Consider the following 22192-nt stretch of genomic DNA (forward strand, 5'->3'; position numbering starts at 1 on the left):
TCACAACAATATAATTTTACTCTCCTCCATCGTTCCACAACAATATAATTTTACTCTCCTCCACACCAATATAATTTTACTCTCCTCCACAACAATATAATTTTACTCTCCTTCACAACAATATAATATTACTCTACTTCACAACAATATAATTTTACTCTCCTTCACAACAATATAATTTTACTCTCCTTCACAACAATATAATTTTACTCTCCTCCACAACAATATAATTTTACTCTCCTTCACAACAAAATAATTTTACTCTCCTTCACAACAATATAATTTTACTCTCCTTCACAACAATATAATTTTACTCTCCTTCACAACAATATAATTTTACTCTCCTCCACAACAATATAATTTTACTCTCCTTCACAACAAAATAATTTTACTCTCCTTCACAACAATATAATTTTACTCTCCTTCACAACAATATAATTTTACTCTCCTTCACAACAATATAATTTTACTCTCCTTCACAACAAAATAATTTTACTCTCCTCCACAACAATATAATTTTACTCTCCTTCACAACAATATAATTTTACTCTCCTTCACCGTTTCACAACAATATAATTTTACTCTCCTTCACAACAATATAATTTTACTCTCCTTCACAACAATATAATTTTACTCTCCTCCACAACAAAATAATTTTATAATTTTACTCTCCTTCACAACAATATAATTTTACTCTCCTCCACCGTTTCACAACAATATAATTTTACTCTCCTTCACAACAATATAATTTTACTCTCCTCCACCGTTTCACAACAATATAATTTTACTCTCCTTCACAACAATATAATTTTACTCTCCTCAATATAATTTTCTCTCCACCGTTTCACAACAATATAATTTTACTCTCCTTCACAACAATATAATTTTACTCTCCTCCACAACAATATAATTTTACTCTCCTCCACCGTTTCACAACAATATAATTTTACTCTCCTTCACAACAATATAATTTTACTCTACTTCACCGTTACACAACAATATAATTTTACTCTCCTTCACAACAATATAATTTTACTCTCCTTCACAACAATATAATTTTACTCTCCTCCACCGTTTCACAACAATATAATTTTACTCTCCTTCACAACAATATAATTTTACTCTCCTTCACAACAATATAATTTTACTCTCCTTCACAACAATATAATTTTACTCTCCTTCACAACAATATAATTTTACTCTCCTTCACAACAATATAATTTTACTCTCCTTCACAACAAAATAATTTTACTCTCCTCCACAACAATATAATTTTACTCTCCTTCACAACAATATAATTTTACTCTCCTTCACAACAATATAATTTTACTCTCCTTCACAACAATATAATTTTACTCTCCTTCACAACAAAATAATTTTACTCTCCTCCACAACAATATAATTTTACTCTCCTTCACAACAATATAATTTTACTCTCCTTCACAACAATATAATTTTACTCTCCTTCACCGTTTCACAACAATATAATTTTACTCTCCTCCACAACAATATAATTTTACTCTCCTTCACAACAATATAATTTTACTCTCCTCCACAACAATATAATTTTACTCTCCGTTTCACAACAATATAATTTTACTCTCCTCCACCATTTCACAACAATATAATTTTACTCTCCTCCACAACAATATAATTTTTCTCTCCTCCACAACAATATAATTTTTCTCTCCTCCACAACAATATAATTTTGCTCTCCTCCATCGTTTCACAACAATATAATTTTACTCTCCTCCACCGTTTCACAACAATATAATTTTACTCTCCTTCATCGTTTCACAACAAAATAATTTTACTCTCCTCCACAACAATATAATTTTACTCTCCTTCACAACAATATAATTTTACTCTCCTTCACAACAATATAATTTTACTCTCCTCCACAACAATATAATTTTACTCTCCTTCACAACAATATAATTTTACTCTCCTTCACAACAATATAATTTTACTCTCCTTCATCGTTTCACAACAATATAATTTTACTCTCCTTCACCGTTTCACAACAATATAATTTTACTCTCCTCCATCGTTTCACAACAATATAATTTTACTCTCCTCCACAACAATATAATTTTACTCTCCTCCACAACAATATAATTTTACTCTCCTTCACAACAATATAATTTTACTCTCCTTCACAACAATATAATTTTACTCTCCTCCACCGTTTCACAACAATATAATTTTACTCTCCTCCACAACAATATAATTTTACTCTCCTTCACAACAATATAATTTTACTCTCCTCCACAACAATATAATTTTACTCTCCTTCACAACAATATAATTTTACTCTCCTTCACAACAATATAATTTTACTCTCCTCCACAACAATATAATTTTACTCTCCTTCACAACAATATAATTTTACTCTCCTCCACAACAATATAATTTTACTCTCCTTCACAACAATATAATTTTACTCTCCTTCACAACAATATAATTTTACTCTCCTCCATCGTTTCACAACAATATAATTTTACTCTCCTTCACAACAATATAATTTTACTCTCCTTCACAACAATATAATTTTACTCTCCTCCACAACAATATAATTTTACTCTCCTACACAACAATATAATTTTACTCTCCTTCACAACAATATAATTTTACTCTCCTTCACAACAATATAATTTTACTCTCCTTCACAACAATATAATTTTACTCTCCTTCATCATTTCACAACAATATAATTTTACTCTCCTTCACAACAATATGATTTTACTCTCCTTCACAACAATATAATTTTACTCTCCTCCACAACAATATAATTTTACTCTCCTTCACAACAATATAATTTTACTCTCCTCCACAACAATATAATTTTACTCTCCTCCACAACAATATAATTTTACTCTCCTCCACAACAGTATAATTTTACTCTCCTTCACAACAATATAATTTTACTCTCCTTCACAACAATATAATTTTACTCTCCTCCACAACAATATAATTTTACTCTCCTCCACAACAATATAATTTTACTCTCCTCCACAACAATATAATTTTACTCTCCTCCACAACAATATAATTTTACTCTCCTTCACAACAATATAATTTTACTCTCCTCCACAACAATATAATTTTACTCTCCTTCACAACAATATAATTTTACTCTCCTCCACAACAATATAATTTTACTCTCCTCCACCGTTTCACAACAATATAATTTTACTCTCCTCCACAACAATATAATTTTACTCTCCTCCACAACAATATAATTTTACTTTCCTCCACAACAATATAATTTTACTCTCCTTCACCGTTTCACAACAATATAATTTTACTCTCCTTCACCGTTTCACAACAAAATAATTTTACTCTCCTTCACAACAATATAATTTTACTCTCCTCCACAACAATATAATTTTACTCTCCTCCACAACAATATAATTTTACTCTCCTCCACAACAATATAATTTTACTCTCCTTCACCGTTTCACAACAAAATAATTTTACTCTCCTTCACAACAAAATAATTTTACTCTCCTTCACAACAATATAATTTTACTCTCCTTCACAACAATATAATTTTACTCTCCTTCACCGTTTCACAACAAAATAATTTTACTCTCCTTCACAACAAAATAATTTTACTCTCCTTCACAACAATATAATTTTACTCTCCTTCACAACAATATAATTTTACTCTCCTTCACAACAATATAATTTTACTCTCCTCCACAACAATATAATTTTACTCTCCTCCACAACAATATAATTTTACTCTCCTCCACCGTTTCACAACAATATAATTTTACTCTCCTCCACAACAATATAATTTTACTCTCCTCCACAACAATATAATTTTACTCTCCTCCACAACAATATAATTTTACTCTCCTTCACAACAATATAATTTTACTCTCCTTCACAACAATATAATTTTACTCTCCTCCACAACAATATAATTTTACTCTCCTTCACAACAATATAATTTTACTCTCCTCCACCGTTTCACAACAATATAATTTTACTCTCCTCCATCGTTTCACAACAATATAATTTTACTCTCCTCCACAACAATATAATTTTACTCTCCTTCACAACAATATAATTTTACTCTCCTTCACAACAATATAATTTTACTCTCCTTCACAACAATATAATTTTACTCTCCTTCACAACAATATAATTTTACTCTCCTTCACAACAATATAATTTTACTCTCCTTCACAACAATATAATTTTACTCTCCTTCACAACAATATAATTTTACTCTCCTTCACAACAATATAATTTTACTCTCCTACACAACAATATAATTTTACTCTCCTCCACAACAATATAATTTTACTCTCCTCCATAACAATATAATTTTACTCTCCTTCACAACAATATAATTTTACTCTCCTCACAACAATATAATTTTACTCTCCTCACAACAATATAATTTTACTCTCCTTCACAACAATATAATTTTACTCTCCTTCACCATTTCACAACAATATAATTTTACTCTCCTTCACCGTTTCACAACAAAATAATTTTACTCTCCTTCACAACAAAATAATTTTACTCTCCTTCACAACAATATAATTTTACTCTCCTCCATAACAATATAATTTTACTCTCCTTCACAACAATATAATTTTACTCTCCTTCACCGTTTCACAACAATATAATTTTACTCTCCTTCACAACAATATAATTTTACTCTCCTCCACAACAATATAATTTTACTCTCCTCCATCGTTCCACAACAATATAATTTTACTCTTCACAACAATATAATTTTACTCTCCTCCACCGTTTCACAACAATATAATTTTACTCTCCTCCACAACAATATAATTTTACTCTCCTTCACAACAATATAATTTTACTCTCCTTCACAACAATATAATTTTACTCTCCTCCACAACAATATAATTTTACTCTCCTCCAAAACAATATAATTTTACTCTCCTTCACAACAATATAATTTTACTCTCCTTCACCGTTTTACAACAATATAATTTTACTCTCCTTCACAACAATATAATTTTACCTTCACAACAATATAATTTTACTCTCCTCCACAACAATATAATTTTACTCTCCTTCACAACAATATAATTTTACTCTCCTCAATATAATTTTACTCTCCTTCACAACAATATAATTTTACTCTCCTTCACCGTTTCACAACAATATAATTTTACTCTCCTTCACAACAATATAATTTTACTCTCCTCCACAACAATATAATTTTACTCTCCTTCACAACAATATAATTTTACTCTCCTTCACAACAATATAATTTTACTCTCCTTCACAACAATATAATTTTACTCTCCTTCACAACAATATAATTTTACTCTCCTCCATCGTTTCACAACAATATAATTTTACTCTCCTTCACAACAATATAATTTTACTCTCCTCCACCGTTTCACAACAATATAATTTTACTCTCCTCCACAACAATATAATTTTACTCTCCTTCACAACAATATAATTTTACTCTCCTCCATCGTTTCACAACAATATAATTTTACTCTCCCACAACAATATAATTTTACTCTCCTCCACCGTTTCACAACAATATAATTTTACTCTCCTTCACAACAATATAATTTTACTCTCCTTCACAACAATATAATTTTACTCTCCTCCACCATTTCACAACAATATAATTTTACTCTCCTCCACCGTTTCACAACAATATAATTTTACTCTCCTCCACCGTTTCACAACAATATAATTTTACTCTCCTTCACAACAATATAATTTTACTCTCCTTCACAACAATATAATTTTACTCTCCTTCACAACAATATAATTTTACTCTCCTTCACAACAATATAATTTTACTCTCCTTCACAACAATATAATTTTACTCTCCTCCACCGTTTCACAACAATATAATTTTACTCTCCTCCACCGTTTCACAACAATATAATTTTACTCTCCTCCACAACAATATAATTTTACTCTCCTTCACAACAATATAATTTTACTCTCCTCCACAACAATATAATTTTACTCTCCTCCACAACAATATAATTTTACTCTCCTTCACAACAATATAATTTTACTCTCCTTCACAACAATATAATTTTACTCTCCTTCACAACAATATAATTTTACTCTCCTTCACAACAATATAATTTTACTCTCCTTCACAACAATATAATTTTACTCTCCTTCACAACAATATAATTTTACTCTCCTTCACAACAATATAATTTTACTCTCCTTCACCGTTTCACAACAATATAATTTTACTCTCCTTCACAATATGATTTTACTCTCCTTCACAACAATATAATTTTACTCTCCTCCACCGTTTCACAACAATATAATTTTACTCTCCTCCACAACAATATAATTTTACTCTCCTCCACAACAATATAATTTTACTCTCCTCCACAACAATATAATTTTACTCTCCTTCACAACAATATAATTTTACTCTCCTTCACAACAATATAATTTTACTCTCCTCCACAACAATATAATTTTACTCTCCTTCACAACAATATAATTTTACTCTCCTTCACCGTTTCACAACAATATAATTTTACTCTCCTTCACAACAATATAATTTTACTCTCCTTCACAACAATATAATTTTACTCTCCTTCACAACAATATAATTTTACTCTCCTTCACAACAATATAATTTTACTCTCCTTCACAACAATATAATTTTACTCTCCTTCACAACAATATAATTTTACTCTCCTTCACAACAATATAATTTTACTCTCCTTCACAACAATATAATTTTACTCTCCTTCACAACAATATAATTTTACTCTCCTTCACAACAATATAATTTTACTCTCCTTCACAACAATATAATTTTACTCTCCTCCACAACAATATAATTTTACTCTCCTCCATAACAATATAATTTTACTCTCCTTCACAACAATATAATTTTACTCTCCTCACAACAATATAATTTTACTCTCCTCACAACAATATAATTTTACTCTCCTTCACAACAATATAATTTTACTCTCCTTCACCATTTCACAACAATATAATTTTACTCTCCTTCACCGTTTCACAACAAAATAATTTTACTCTCCTTCACAACAAAATAATTTTACTCTCCTTCACAACAATATAATTTTACTCTCCTCCATAACAATATAATTTTACTCTCCTTCACAACAATATAATTTTACTCTCCTCCACCGTTTCACAACAATAAAATTTTACTCTCCTTCACAACAATATAATTTTACTCTCCTTCACAACAATATAATTTTACTCTCCTTCACAACAATATAATTTTACTCTCCTTCACAACAATATAATTTTACTCTCCTTCACAACAATATAATTTTACTCTCCTTCACAACAATATAATTTTACTCTCCTCCACAACAATATAATTTTACTCTCCTCCATAACAATATAATTTTACTCTCCTCCATAACAATATAATTTTACTCTCCTTCACAACAATATAATTTTACTCTCCTTCACCGTTTCACAACAATATAATTTTACTCTCCTTCACAACAATATAATTTTACTCTCCTCCACAACAATATAATTTTACTCTCCTTCACAACAATATAATTTTACTCTCCTTCACAACAATATAATTTTACTCTCCTTCACAACAATATAATTTTACTCTCCTTCACAACAATATAATTTTACTCTCCTACACAACAATATAATTTTACTCTCCTTCACAACAATATAATTTTACTCTCCTCCACAACAATATAATTTTACTCTCCTTCACAACAATATAATTTTACTCTCCTTCACAACAATATAATTTTACTCTCCTTCACAACAATATAATTTTACTCTCCTTCACAACAATATAATTTTACTCTCCTTCACAACAATATAATTTTACTCTCCTTCACAACAATATAATTTTACTCTCCTCCACAACAATATAATTTTACTCTCCTCCACCGTTTCACAACAATATAATTTTACTCTCCTCCACAACAATATAATTTTACTCTCCTCCACCGTTTCACAACAATATAATTTTACTCTCCTCCACCGTTTCACAACAATATAATTTTACTCTCCTCCACCGTTTCACAACAATATAATTTTACTCTCCTCCACAACAATATAATTTTACTCTCCTCCACAACAATATAATTTTACTCTCCTTCACCGTTTCACAACAATATAATTTTACTCTCCTTCACAACAATATAATTTTACTCTCCTTCACAACAATATAATTTTACTCTCCTTCACAACAATATAATTTTACTCTCCTCCACAACAATATAATTTTACTCTCCTTCACAATATAATTTTACTCTCCTTCACAACAATATAATTTTACTCTCCTTCACAACAATATAATTTTACTCTCCTCCACAACAATATAATTTTACTCTCCTTCACAACAATATAATTTTACTCTCCTTCACCGTTTCACAACAATATAATTTTACTCTCCTTCACAACAATATAATTTTACTCTCCTCCACAACAATATAATTTTACTCTCCTCCACAACAATATAATTTTACTCTCCTTCACAACAATATAATTTTACTCTCCTCCACCGTTTCACAACAATATAATTTTACTCTCCTTCACAACAATATAATTTTACTCTCTTCCACAACAATATAATTTTACTCTCTTCCACAACAATATAATTTTACTCTCCTTCACAACAATATAATTTTACTCTCCTTCACAACAATATAATTTTACTCTCCTCCACAACAATATAATTTTACTCTTCACAACAATATAATTTACTCTCCCCAACAATATATTGGGAGTTTTATAGTCTTTAATTACCAATATTCAATAACAAAATTTATTTTCACAAACTCAGCTGATGTTTGTTGGCTTACAATACAATGATCCTAGTATGTATACTGTATGTAATTGTGTTCTATCAGGTACCTTGATATGAGTTTGAATGCAGAAGAGGTTCGAAAACAGGATGCAGGATACGTGATCCGTTATGTTGCACGCCATTCTGTTGGTCGAGATCTAGCCTGGAATTTTGTCAAGGCGAATTGGGACACCTTATTGGCTGAGTAAGTACAATGATTTAAACATCTGATTGGGACACCTTGTCTGCTGGGTACAATTATTTAAACATCTGATTGGGACTCCTTGTCTGCTGGGTACAATTATTTAAACATCTGATTGACTTGGATTGCATTTTGTTGTTCCAAAACATCCTTTTTATCAAAAGTTTAATGTCATCATGCGACCCAAAGGGTCGGCAGTTCAAACACCCATAGCATTAGTCACATGTGTTTAAAAATAGGCATATGTATATTTAGCCCACTATTATCAGATGGCTATTGAAATCACCCTACGTCCATGGTCCGTCCATCTGTATACAATTTTTGTTATCACTATATCTTGAGAAGCACTGGATATATCTCTTAAGATTTCATATGTAGGTTCTCCTTGGTCCCTAGTTGTGCCCGATGAATTTTAAAACTGATGAAGAAAGCAAAATTGCATACAGGTGGCCATCTTGGATTTTGATTTTGAAAGTTTGTTATTCACACTTCTTGAGAAATACTACATAGATATTTCTCAAATGTCATGTGTAGGTTCCTCTTTGTCCCTAGTTGTTCCTGATTGAGTTTGGGACTGATCAGAAAAACAAAATGGCTGACAGGCAGCCATCTTGGATTTCACTTAGTAAAGATTGTTTTCTTTATTTCTTAAGAAGTACTGATTGGATCTCTTCTCTCTTAAATTTCATACTGAAGTTCCATTTGGTCTCTAGTTGTGTCCATTTGATTTCGGAACTGATCAGAAAAAACAAAATGACTTTCAGGTGGATTTGGCAGGTAAAGATTATCATCGCTATTTCTGCAAGGAAATGTTCAAATTTTTTATCATTGAGAGCAAAACAGAAGAGAAGAAAAATGAGGGAAAAGATCCAACTTTCAAAGAGCAAATAAAGATGAAACAATGGTGGGTGCCAAGACCCTGTGGGATCTCTTGTATACTATGGCTGTTTATCTTATCTTTGTAGGTTTGGTGGTGCATCATCTTCATTTTCAAATATCATTAGTGACACAACCAGTTCATTTAACACGGAATTCGACTTGGAGGAGGTATGTTATACATAGACTGAACAATGTTTTGGTAGAACAGATCAGGTCAATGTTCAGACAGGTAGTACCATGGTAACATTATCTGTCACTATGGCAACCATGGTACAGTTCCCTAATAGCTACATATAAGTATATGCATCACCTGCTTGACCAGGATTGATAAAAAATTACTGATGATAAAAACCCAACAGTAATTGTGATTGTACCTATTATGGTGCCCTACATTAATCACTGTCTGTCTATTCACTGTCTGTCTGTTTGTCCGTCCACAAATTCAGTTCCTTGTTGATAAGTTAAGTATTTATTGACCATTTTACTTGGAATTTGGATAAAATATTTGGTTCATTAAATAATGCTGTGAATAAAAAAGCAAGGTCAAAAATTAAAGGTCAAGGTCATCAGGTACAAGGGTCAATGCCAAATTTTGTATCCTTTCCATTGACCAAAGATCAGAGTCACTGGGTTTTATATTTGGGTCCAAAAGTCAAGGACAAAGTGGATCGTGGTTAAGTACATATATGTTGTATACCTGACTTCCTTGCGATTGAAGTCCCAGTGTCTGTCATCAACCTCAACAACATGGGCAGGCGAGTTCTTGATGATATTAGGGGATATAGGAGAGCCTTGCTGACCTCTGACCTCGTGATGCCCTACTTCTGTTTAATCTCTAAATTCAGTTAAGTCACCTCATGACTTAATTTATTTCTATTCTTATTTAAGCTACGTAACATCAAAGTGGAACACCCTGACATGGGTACAGGAAACAGAGCATATGAACAAGCTATAGAGAAGACGGAGTCAAACATTCAATGGTTAAAGGAAAACTTTGAGACGGTGCGATCGTGGTTACAGAAAAATAATCAAAAACAGATGAAAGTCACTGATGTGAGACTTCCTCGATCAATCCTGCCGTTTTTATACGAACTCCATATCTACCCTGATATCTATAAATCTGATCCGAAAGATTTTGAGTTCACAGGCAATGTTTCCATCCATGTTACTTGTAAACAAGCGACTAACAACATAACATTACATATTCATACGCTGACCATCGACGAGGGAAGTGTCAAAGTTACGTCCACTTCCACAGGCACATCTCTGAATGTGGTGAAAATTAACTATGACTTGGAGCGACAATTTCTTATCCTTGATATAGACAGTGAGCTTCAGGTTGGAGAGAACTACACTTTAGATATGAGCTACAGTGGTCAATTGAAGGACGACATGGTCGGACTCTACTACAGCTCTTACCAAAGGGGAAATGACACCATGTGAGTATTTTTATCCAGTTTGATAAAATAAGTAGACGACTTTTATCAAGAATCTTTGTGAAGTATGGTGTCTTTCTATTGACATTTTTTTTTAACTTTCCTTAAAATATACACATTATTCATCAGCCCGAAGAAATCTGTAGAAAATGAATTTTAATGAAACACACTCGTTATGACATCAGTAATGTGGGATCATTCAGAGGCAACTTATTTGTGATGTTACAATAATGATGTCCCCCAAAGTTAGCGGACACATTGTTTATGCTCCGTTTTTAGGTCATCTGACCGAAGGGTCTGATGACCTATTGCGATCGCCTTTTGTCCGGCGTCGTCTGTTGTACATTGTTCATCATCCGTCATAAACATTTTCATCTTCTTCTCAAGTTTTACATGTCACATTGAGCTGAAACTTACCTGAAATGATCGTGACATGATCCTGACCAAAGTTTGTTAATTTCAGGTTGGTCTGAAATCCAACATGGCCGTCATGGCTGCCATCTTGAAAACACATTTTTGACTTTTTCTCAAGTTCAAAATTTGAAATCTTGTATTTTATGGCAGATGACCGTTAAGGCCCATGGGCCTCTTGTTTGATATTATAATTATCATTACCATAATTTCTTCCACTGTCTGACATGTTACTCAAAAATTACAGGATGGAATTCAGCCAAATTTTCCAAGAGTGAGTATAAGAGGTGATGTGGAAGAGCTTTCTCTTTTTTCAGTCATCACTATATAACTGCAGGGTTGTTTGGGGGACCTATTGAACGGTCCTCATCATATTTAGTTCTTGTTTTAGAGTATGACTTGGTCTTGTCACGTGACACAATGAACCAGTTATATGATAAAGAAACAATATGTTTCGTCATCTTTTAGTTTGGTTATCACCTTCATTACACCTGCTCACTCACAAATAAATGTGAAATTTCTCTTTATACACGGCCACACTGTAAACATTATGATTAATCTTAGGATATTTTAAGGTACATTAGCTGTCCTATATAATCCTCTTCGTTGCTATAGATACATTGCGACCACACAAATGGAACCAACAGATGCCAGAAAGACATTTCCATGTTTCGACGAACCAAACATGAAGGCACAATTCCAAATCACTGTCGTCAGGAAAGCTGATCTTATATCGTTATCTAACATGGAAATAGCGAGGACAGAAGCAAGGTCAGTGTGTTATATAACAAGATAGAGAGAACAGAGGGTCAGTGTGTTATATAACAAGATAGAGAGAACAGAAGGTCAGTGTGTTATATAACAATATAGAGAGAACAGAAGGTCAGTGTGTTATATAACAAGATAGAGAGAACAGAAGGTCAGTGTGTTATATAACAGTATAGAGAGAACAGAAGGTCAGTGTGTTATATAACAATATAGAGAGAACAGAAGGTCAGTGTGTTATATAACAGTATAGAGAGAACAGAGGGTCAGTGTGTTATATAACAGTATAGAGAGAACAGAGGGTCAGTGTGTTATATAACAGTATAGAGAGAACAGAAGGTCAGTGTGTTATATAACAATGTAGAGAGAACAGAAGGTCAGTGTGTTATATAACAAGATAGAGAGAACAGAGGGTCAGTGTGTTATATAACAATATAGAGAGAACAGAAGGTCAGTGTGTTATATAACAGTATAGAGAGAACAGAGGGTCAGTGTGTTATATAACAGTATAGAGAGAACAGAGGGTCAGTGTGTTATATAACAGTATAGAGAGAACAGAGGGTCAGTGTGTTATATAACAATGTAGAGAGAACAGAAGGTCAGTGTGTTATATAACAATATAGAGAGAACAGAAGGTCAGTGTGTTATATAACAAGATAGAGAGAACAGAAGGTCAGTGTGTTATATAACAATATAGAGAGAACAGAAGGTCAGTGTGTTATATAACAAGATAGAGAGAACAGAAGGTCAGTGTGTTATATAACAATGTAGAGAGAACAGAAGGTCAGTGTGTTATATAACAATGTAGAGAGAACAGAAGGTCAGTGTGTTATATAACAATATAGAGAGAACAGAAGGTCAGTGTGTTATATAACAAGATAGAGAGAACAGAAGGTCAGTGTGTTATATAACAATATAGAGAGAACAGAAGATCAGTGTGTTATATAACAATGTAGAGAGAACAGAAGGTCAGTGTGTTATATAACAATGTAGAGAGAACAGAAGGTCAGTGTGTTATATAACAATATAGAGAGAACAGAAGGTCAGTGTGTTATATAACAATGTAGAGAGAACAAGGTCAGTGTGTTATATAACAATATAGAGAGAACAGAAGGTCAGTGTGTTATATAACAATAACAGTGTGTTATATAACAAGATAGAGAGAACAGAAGGTCAGTGTGTTATATAACAATTTAGAGAGAACAGAAGGTCAGTGTGTTATATAACAATGTAGAGAGAACAAGGTCAGTGTGTTATATAACAATATAGAGAGAACAGAAGGTCAGTGTGTTATATAAGAATTATAATAAAATCATTTTATCCTCAATTTTCTACAAATCACTATCTCTAAAGCCAATTCCTGTCTTGTAGTACTTAATCAGTAGACAATCAATAGATTTATGGCAGTTTTAAGGCAATTCAGCAAAGCATGTAAAAAGTTTTATCAATGTTACATAAAGAAAAATATTTGTTGTATTTATCAGCAATTTCTAGTATTGAAGGACTCAATTTTAGCTCTCAATATATGTTTGTTTGTAATTATGACAAAAATAACAGCATTTTTGATAAAAACGAAGAAGCTGTTTGTATAAAACCTACATGAATTCAAATGATATAAATTGATAATTAGCTTTGATATGTACCTGTCGTGTTGTTGTAGAGACGGTAACCTTCGTGCCGACCATTACCATACATCACCGATCATGTCTACCTACCTTGTAGCCTTTGTTGTCTGTGATTTTGCTCATATCAATGGTACTACAAAGAATGGCATCTATGTAAGTACAATAATGGTCGAACCAAAAGTCGTATATACCTGTAACATAGATATAGGTATAATGAAAAAGTGGAACGCAAAAAATGAAAATTAAACAAAATATGGTTTTTATTTAAGTATTACAAAGAAATCTGTAAGTTGCTGTTTTTGTAAGTACCATGAAAAAGTATAATGAAAAACTGAAAATTAAATAAATTATTTATGTATAACAAATAAACCTGTACATTAATATGCAGGTGTCATGAAAAAGTATTAAAAAAGGACATAGGACATATGTCAAAAAATATTATGTAAAAATGATATTTATGAAAGTATAACTGCTCCCTCCAATAAGAAATAAAATTATGTAAGTATGATATACAGAAAAAGTAAAACTTAAAATAGTATTGATATAAGTAAAATGAAAAATGTTTTATATAAGGGTACAAGTAGAAAAGTATAAATAGATATGATGATGTGACGATTGTCCTCAGAGTGTGCCATGCAGTTGTTTTCGTTGCGATCACATATACGCTCAGTGTCTAGAGTGCAAAACATACCTAGATTTCTGTAAAACGTTTTTGATATTTTGATTACATACAACAACTTCGGATGGTTTTTTGTCTGCTATGAAGGCCTTCAGCGTCCATCGGCCGAAGGGATTACCGAGACACTTAAATGTACACCACCGCTCTCGATTTAGATAAATTAATTTGTATTTGTTTAATGTCCTATGTGTGTGATGTAATTTATGTGATATTTGTGTCTTGATAAAGGGACAGGTTGTCTCGAAATTTTGACAATGTGCTTGTCCATACTGTCGTTATTACTTCATTGATCATATAAATATGATGATATATATATTTAGATAAGTACAACATAAGTGATACATGTGTAAGTAAATATGTAAGTACAAAAACAGATAAACAAAACTTATAAGAAACGTTCTGATTAACATTATAATAGATTCCCTCCGTGTACTGATATTAATTTGATTGACATACAGGAAGTATTCATCATTATTTTACTGTACTTTCTATAAACAGAGTGTTGATGTGATAATCATGTGTCATGATGTTTGTTTCCGCCCCTCCCTCCCCAGTACGGAGCACTGGCCCCTAAAGAAATGATTGACCAGGCGGAATTTGCTCTCGATGTTGGTATCGATACTATAACATTGTACGAGGATTACTTCGATATCAAGTTTCCGCTTAAGAAACAAGGTAAACACTGATTATAATAGGAAACAGTTAATATTGAGTTGTGGAATCAATATTAAACCATGTGTTATATGTAGGAGTGATAACAACGGTAATTATAGTGAAGCTGGAAATTTTTATTGAATCACAGCTTGTTAGAAAATTTATTATGGACTACACTATCACCTTCATCTTAAATTATCCTGGCTGTTAATCAGCAAGCATGGAAACCAAACTCACCAGCCTAAATAATGATAATTTATATTCTATGTCTTTCTGCATAACATCTAATATGTTTTTTACTCTTTAGCAGTTCATTACTCATATGCAGACATATTGTGGTTATTATGATCATATTTTAGGGCATTTTACAGTGAAAATACTGCACTACAATATATACATAACAATCATTGTGGATATTCATCATTGTGAAAATTTGCCAAAAAGATACAATACACAAAGATTTGATCATGTTCAATTAAACACTTGTAATGTAAGTTGTTAAATACATGATATTTTGGTTTTGTGATTTAGTTTCCATTTAGAATAGTTTCGTCGTTTTTTCAGTGGTGCCTGTTGTTTTTTCTGACCTGATGTTGATTAATTTACTTTCAGTTTCCAATGCGTCAATATTTGTGTTGTAGTTGTAATTTAATCTTATCGAATCAATATTTTAGTAGATTCTACATGAAAATTTTAATCTTGATAATTACACTTTGTCCATGTTTGTGTAAGTTGTCTGTTCCTCCATTTTATAAGTTGTATCATAAAAGTACGCTGGGATTTTTACAGAAATGATTGCCATTCCCGACTTTGCCGCTGGAGCTATGGAGAACTGGGGACTTATCACATACAGGGAGACGGCCATGTTGTATGAAGAGGGAGTATCGTCAGAGTCAAACAAACAACGTGTCACTACCGTCATTACACACGAACTTGCTCACCAGGTAGCGCGTCACATTACAATTTTGTTTTACACATCATAATATTCCAACGACAAGTTTGTTTGTCTGGAGGTTGATGATACTTTCTGTTTCTCGATCTCCATACTGTATCTTTTGGTCATCATCAACACAAGCATTTGTGTTTTAAATGTCTAAAATTTAAAATCTGATTTGAACAAAAATACAGTTTCCATAGAGATAAAAAAATGTCTGCTATATATAGAACAGCACTTGAGCATTAAATACCAGAAAGTGTAAAGTTTTATGATTGTTTTATTTGCTTGTCTTACAGTCTGCATGTTTTAAATCATATATACATTTCAGTGGTTTGGTAACCTTGTGACCTTGGACTGGTGGGATGACCTTTGGCTCAATGAAGGGTTCGCGACCTTTGTAGAATACTTTGGAGCTGACAATAAATTTCCAGACTGGAAATATGTAGGTTAAAACATGTGATGTTACAGAAAAAATATTGGGTCAAGATTTCATGAGTTTTCTTGTTGAACTGATAATGTACATTTTTGAGATGACAATAGTTGTTATGTCTGTAAGGTAAGACCTATTGTTTTGGTGATCATGATATCTTCATCACTGTAGACTTACTATGCTTTGTTGTATGGTAATGTATCTTATGTATTACGATTGGATTTGTTGCTAAATGATGGATTTGTTATTATACATAAAGAATTTGTGACTAAATAATGGATTTGTTTCTAAATAAAGAATTTGTTATTAAACAATGGATTTGTTACTAAATAATGGATTCGATATTACATAATGGATTTGTTACTAAATAATGAATTTGTTTCTAAATAATGGATCTGTTACTAAATAGATCTGTTACTATATAATGGATTCGTTACTAAATAATGGATTTGTCACTAAATAATGGATTATGTCCTCTCAATATTGTTCCCGTCATACTGATATTCAGATGAAAACATTTCCTGTCAGTAGCAAGGTAAATAAAATGATATCTGTATCTCCCTGTAAATGGATACTTTTCCTATATTGTAAACTGACATTTTTAAACTTTAACAATTTCCACATATATGTTTGTTGAGATTCGTTGTCATGGAGATGAGTTTCACAACAACCTACACAATAACCATTCTTTATTGTCCCTTCTTTAACTCACTTCACAAAGTTGTGATCACTAAAATTGATCACTGGAGACCGGATGTTGGTTTAGGGTCGTGTACTTGTAGAACATGTGGTCACATACTTCAGATCTTAAAGAATTCTGTTTCTTTTGCAGTTTGATATTTTTACGATTGAAGAGCTCCAGGAAGCGTTTGATTTTGATGCCCTCGTCACGTCACATCCGCTGTTTGCTGCCGTTGCTAATCCTGACCAGATCAACGAAGTGTTTGACTCTATCTCCTACTCCAAGGTGACACAGAAAAAATGCTACATCACATAAATAACATCTACTGTAGAATCATTAATTTTCATGGACTTTTATATTCATTGATTTTGGGGGTACTCTAAGTCCACAAAATTACACGCCCACTAACTGTTAAAATTATTGTAATTAGTTTAATCAAGCTATATTTATCCTTGAAATCTTCTCGAAATTGGATTGCAAAAAAATAAGAATAAAACCTAAATTGAGTACCTCCGAAAAATTATTTTACAATGTCCATGAAAAAAATATAATAATATAATGAAAGACTTTTTATCATTAATAAGGTAAGATAATTAAATCCTCAATGTATTTTGCATTTTATAAGAAATATCAATTTATTCTTTACATCGTCATTTGAAATAGCATTAGAACTCAAATTGTTTATATAACTCAGGGAGCCAGTGTTATCAGGATGATGCGGTTTTTCTGTGGCGACAAAACCTTTCAGCTTGGAATTCAGGTATATCTCTTTTACACTAACATTTTATGTTTTTGGGTTTTTTTTTTCTAAAACAATTTAGAAATAGAAAAAAGTACATGTAAAAAAATATGTTGATCTTCTCCAGTCAGGGAGGAGATGTAGAGATGTTCCTGTACATAATACTTCTCCAGTTAGGGAGGAGATATAGAGATGTTACTGTACATAACACTTCTCCAGTCAGGGAGGAGATATAGAGATGTTACTGTACATAACACTTCTCCAGTCAGGGAGGAGATATAGAGATGTTCCTGTACATAATACTTCTCCAGTTAGGGAGGAGATATAGAGATGTTCCTGTACATAACACTTCTCCAGTCAGGGAGGAGATATAGAGATGTTCCTGTACATAACACTTCTCCAGTTAGGGAGGAGATATAGAGATGTTACTGTACATAACACTTCTCCAGTCAGGGAGGAGATATAGAGATGTTACTGTACATAACACTTCTCCAGTCAGGGAGGAGATGTAGAGATGTTTCCGTACATAACACTTCTCCAGTCAGGGAGGAGATATAGAGATGTTCTCCATGAGACAGATGCCATGTACAGGCTGCAAATTGATGATTTATTTTCTGCTTCATCAACCGAACCTGCCACATCTGTTCATGTTCTTTCAACATTTTTGTGTCACAATTACCCTATAGTACCATAACATCATGTTATACACCAGATCAAATTCTGGTTCACACTTACCCTATAGTATCATAACATCATGTTATACACCTGATCAGATTCTGGTTCACACTTACCCTATAGTATCATAACATCATGTTCTACACCTGATCAGATTCTGGTTCACACTTACCCTATAGTATCATAACATCATGTTATACACCAGATCAAATTCTGGTTCACACTTACCCTATAGTATCATAACATCATGTTCTACACCAGATCAGATTCTGGTTCACACTTACCCTATAGTATCATAACATCATGTTCTACACCACATTTATGTCTGATTAATATTTTCTAGTTTTCATTAACCACAAGTTTTGAATTTTACTCATAATTTACACTTATTACATAACTGACGTTCAATTTGTAACTTAAAACTTGATATTGTATTTAATAATTTTTTTCATACACACTTCTTAGTTTTTCTTTAATCGCCCTGCATACCCTCTGGTATCCATACTCACAGCGAAGTACCCACCAAATACCCACTTACTCATACCTGACGTTGGCTCCTTCTCTTTGAAGTTTCTTCAATAATTTTTATAATACATCTGTCATTGTAATAAGGTTTTACTTTCTCTGTAGTCTTTCCTAGATTTGTTTTTTAAGTTACTTTTCACTAAATAAAGATCAGAAAATGTAACAATCGTTTCCTTTATTCAATCATACAATTCAATTATACAGAAATATCTGAAGCAGAGAGAATTCAAGAACGCTGATCACAACGATTTATGGGCTGCCATGGAAACTGTGAGTATAAACACATTATACTGTCCTGATATCCACATGTATTACTGTCTAAAATACCTAGAAGGTATATCTGAGTGTGTAGTCCTGATCTGTTGTCTTGGTATTTCATTTCCTTTTCTTTCAAAAATCTTTAAAAATAAATCATTTTTCCTGTGCTTTATTCCGATGTGATAAAACTCATAGTCTTATATTATTTTCTGTTTTTGAAAACATTCAGTGTTGACATGCATGGTTGTGCTAGTTAGACTTTATACAACATCAGCTGAGGCAAGACCATATGTAGTTCTTTATACTAATATTCATCTGTCTGAGGTCTGATTGTAACTAGAATCTAACGTTAAGCCCCATCAATCAATCAACCAATCAATCTATCAGTCATTATACATATGTAAAACTTTATTTAGCTTTAAATCGGTTGTCAGTACTTTTTTTTTGAGCTGACAACAGATACTCGGCAATATATAATTATCGTGCAATTTACCTTTCTTTGAGCTACAAGCTGACAATAGAGACTCGTCAGTGTAGGAACTGACGATAGAGACTCGTCAGTGTAGGAACTGACAGTAGAGACTCGTCAGTGTAGGAACTGACAATAGAGACTCGTCAGTGTAGGAACTGACGATAGAGACTCGTCAGTGTAGGAACTGACGGTAGAGACTCGTCAGTGTAGGAACTGACGATAGAGACTCGTCAGTGTAGGAACTGACGATAGAGACTTGTCAGTGTATGAACTGACAATAGAGACTCGTCAATATAATTTATCTTTACAATTGACACCTCAGATTTTGTTTTATTATCGTTATTGTTGCCTGGTTATTACAGTAGATTTACCATTGTGTCAGTAATCGAGGTCTCGGTTCTACAGGTGGGAGTGATGCATTATTTTAACTTTTCAGCAAATAAAAGAGGAACACCGTAACCTACCAGTAAAGGATATTATGAATACATGGATCCTCCAGATGAACTACCCCGTTGTGACCCTCAGTAAGGTCAACAACACACAGATTCGGGTCACTCAGAAGCGTTTCCTTACTAATCCTAATGCTGTAGACCCGGGCAGATTTACCTCCCCTTACAAGTATGTATTAATCTTCTAGAATTGCAAAAATTACCAAATTATACGGAGACATACTTTTCATACAAAATGTTTCAGTGATAAATTTCACCATGTTTAACTTAAAATCACTTAATCACTTTTTGGTAGATTAGTGCAATAATGAATATGCACATCAACAATAATCTTTATTTAAACAAAAGAATGAAAGGACATACTTTAACACACTACATTTTCTGTGAAAACTGCTGAAAATTATATTACTGCTGACATATGTACATTCATAGTAATTCAACAAACACATAAACCCCATTGCTCCGGATGGCATGTCATGGGCCTCTCGTATGTTGTTCAGTGAGGTAGCTACCACTTACTTCAACCAGACTTCACCTCAAAATGACCTTGGTTATGAACAGGTTGATTAAACAGAGCAGAACTAATGAATATAATTTGTGGTTATTAATGACATCGTTTATTTCTGTTGCCAAGCTACACCTGGATGATCCCTACGACAGTGACCTTCAAATCAGATGTCAACTTCTCTCAGACTGGCGAGGACGTGTACTGGCATAACAACAAAGTTGATGGTGAGAATCGTATTACAGAGCAAGGGATATGTACAATAGCTATTACAGTAACACAAACATAAAAAAACCCACTGCTGACTCTTCCTTTAACCCACTTCTACATTACTTTCCCATCGTCACCTAGAGGTCACTTACTTTTTTTAGAAAGTCCTTGTTTGTGCTTTAACGGTTTCTTTTGTTGCGGGAGTTTGAGCAAACTTCACATTCTTCTTAAGGACAAGAATATCGTATATAAATTTGAGGCTCAGGGACAAGGTCACCAGTAGAAGTTCTAGGAAATTCTTGTCAGTGATCTGAAGGCCTCATTCCACACTTGAATACCAAAGCACATCAGGTAATGGGGATTTGTATTCTTTGTGATTCCTGGTTTGATGCTGTGAAACTACATATTTTCTGGGGCCCAATTTTTAATAGTTTTGAGAAAAAAAATCAGTATTTTATTGGCACTTTGTTTAATTGGTGAAGGTAGCTCAATAAATCTGCTTACATTTTTTTCATGGTTCATGGACGTGTGAATACCTGGATTAAGGATACCCATGAAATTCATGAAAATTAATGATCGTACAGTATGTCTTAAGTTTTATTATTGTTTCATAACAGTCCACGGATATGTGATACATTGTTTTTTGATTATTCAGACATAACACTGAAGAAACCAATGGAAGATGGGGACTGGTTTTTGGCAAACGTCCAGCAGTTCGGGTTTTACAGAGTGAATTATGAAAATGACAATTGGGTTGCATTGACAAATCAACTGAAAACAGATCATAAGGTAGGATTACAGTGATACAGTTTTAAGCTCTCCGGTATCAGGTGATTGGCTGTTAAAATAACCTTGTGACCAC

The 22192-nt window shown here is 32.5% G+C and overlaps 1 protein-coding gene across 1 annotated transcript in view; it reads left to right on the forward strand.

The window, feature by feature from the left end:
- LOC132556246 (uncharacterized) overlaps positions 1-22192 on the forward strand; it is a 139812-nt gene that overhangs the window by 94048 nt on the left and 23572 nt on the right. Inside the window, 11 exon segments of the mRNA XM_060220630.1 lie at positions 12341-12496; positions 14151-14268; positions 15349-15469; positions 16238-16392; positions 16714-16827; positions 17648-17782; positions 18192-18257; positions 19641-19706; positions 20603-20784; positions 21250-21347; positions 21986-22119. Of these exon segments, the coding sequence (XP_060076613.1) occupies positions 12341-12496; positions 14151-14268; positions 15349-15469; positions 16238-16392; positions 16714-16827; positions 17648-17782; positions 18192-18257; positions 19641-19706; positions 20603-20784; positions 21250-21347; positions 21986-22119 (1345 nt within the window).

The sequence above is a fragment of the Ylistrum balloti genome, unplaced genomic scaffold, assembly GCF_031769215.1.
Source record: "Ylistrum balloti isolate Yb309-2 unplaced genomic scaffold, AGI_CSIRO_Ybal_v1 Utg370556, whole genome shotgun sequence".
In the NCBI taxonomy this organism is placed as follows: Eukaryota; Metazoa; Mollusca; class Bivalvia; order Pectinida; family Pectinidae; genus Ylistrum; species Ylistrum balloti.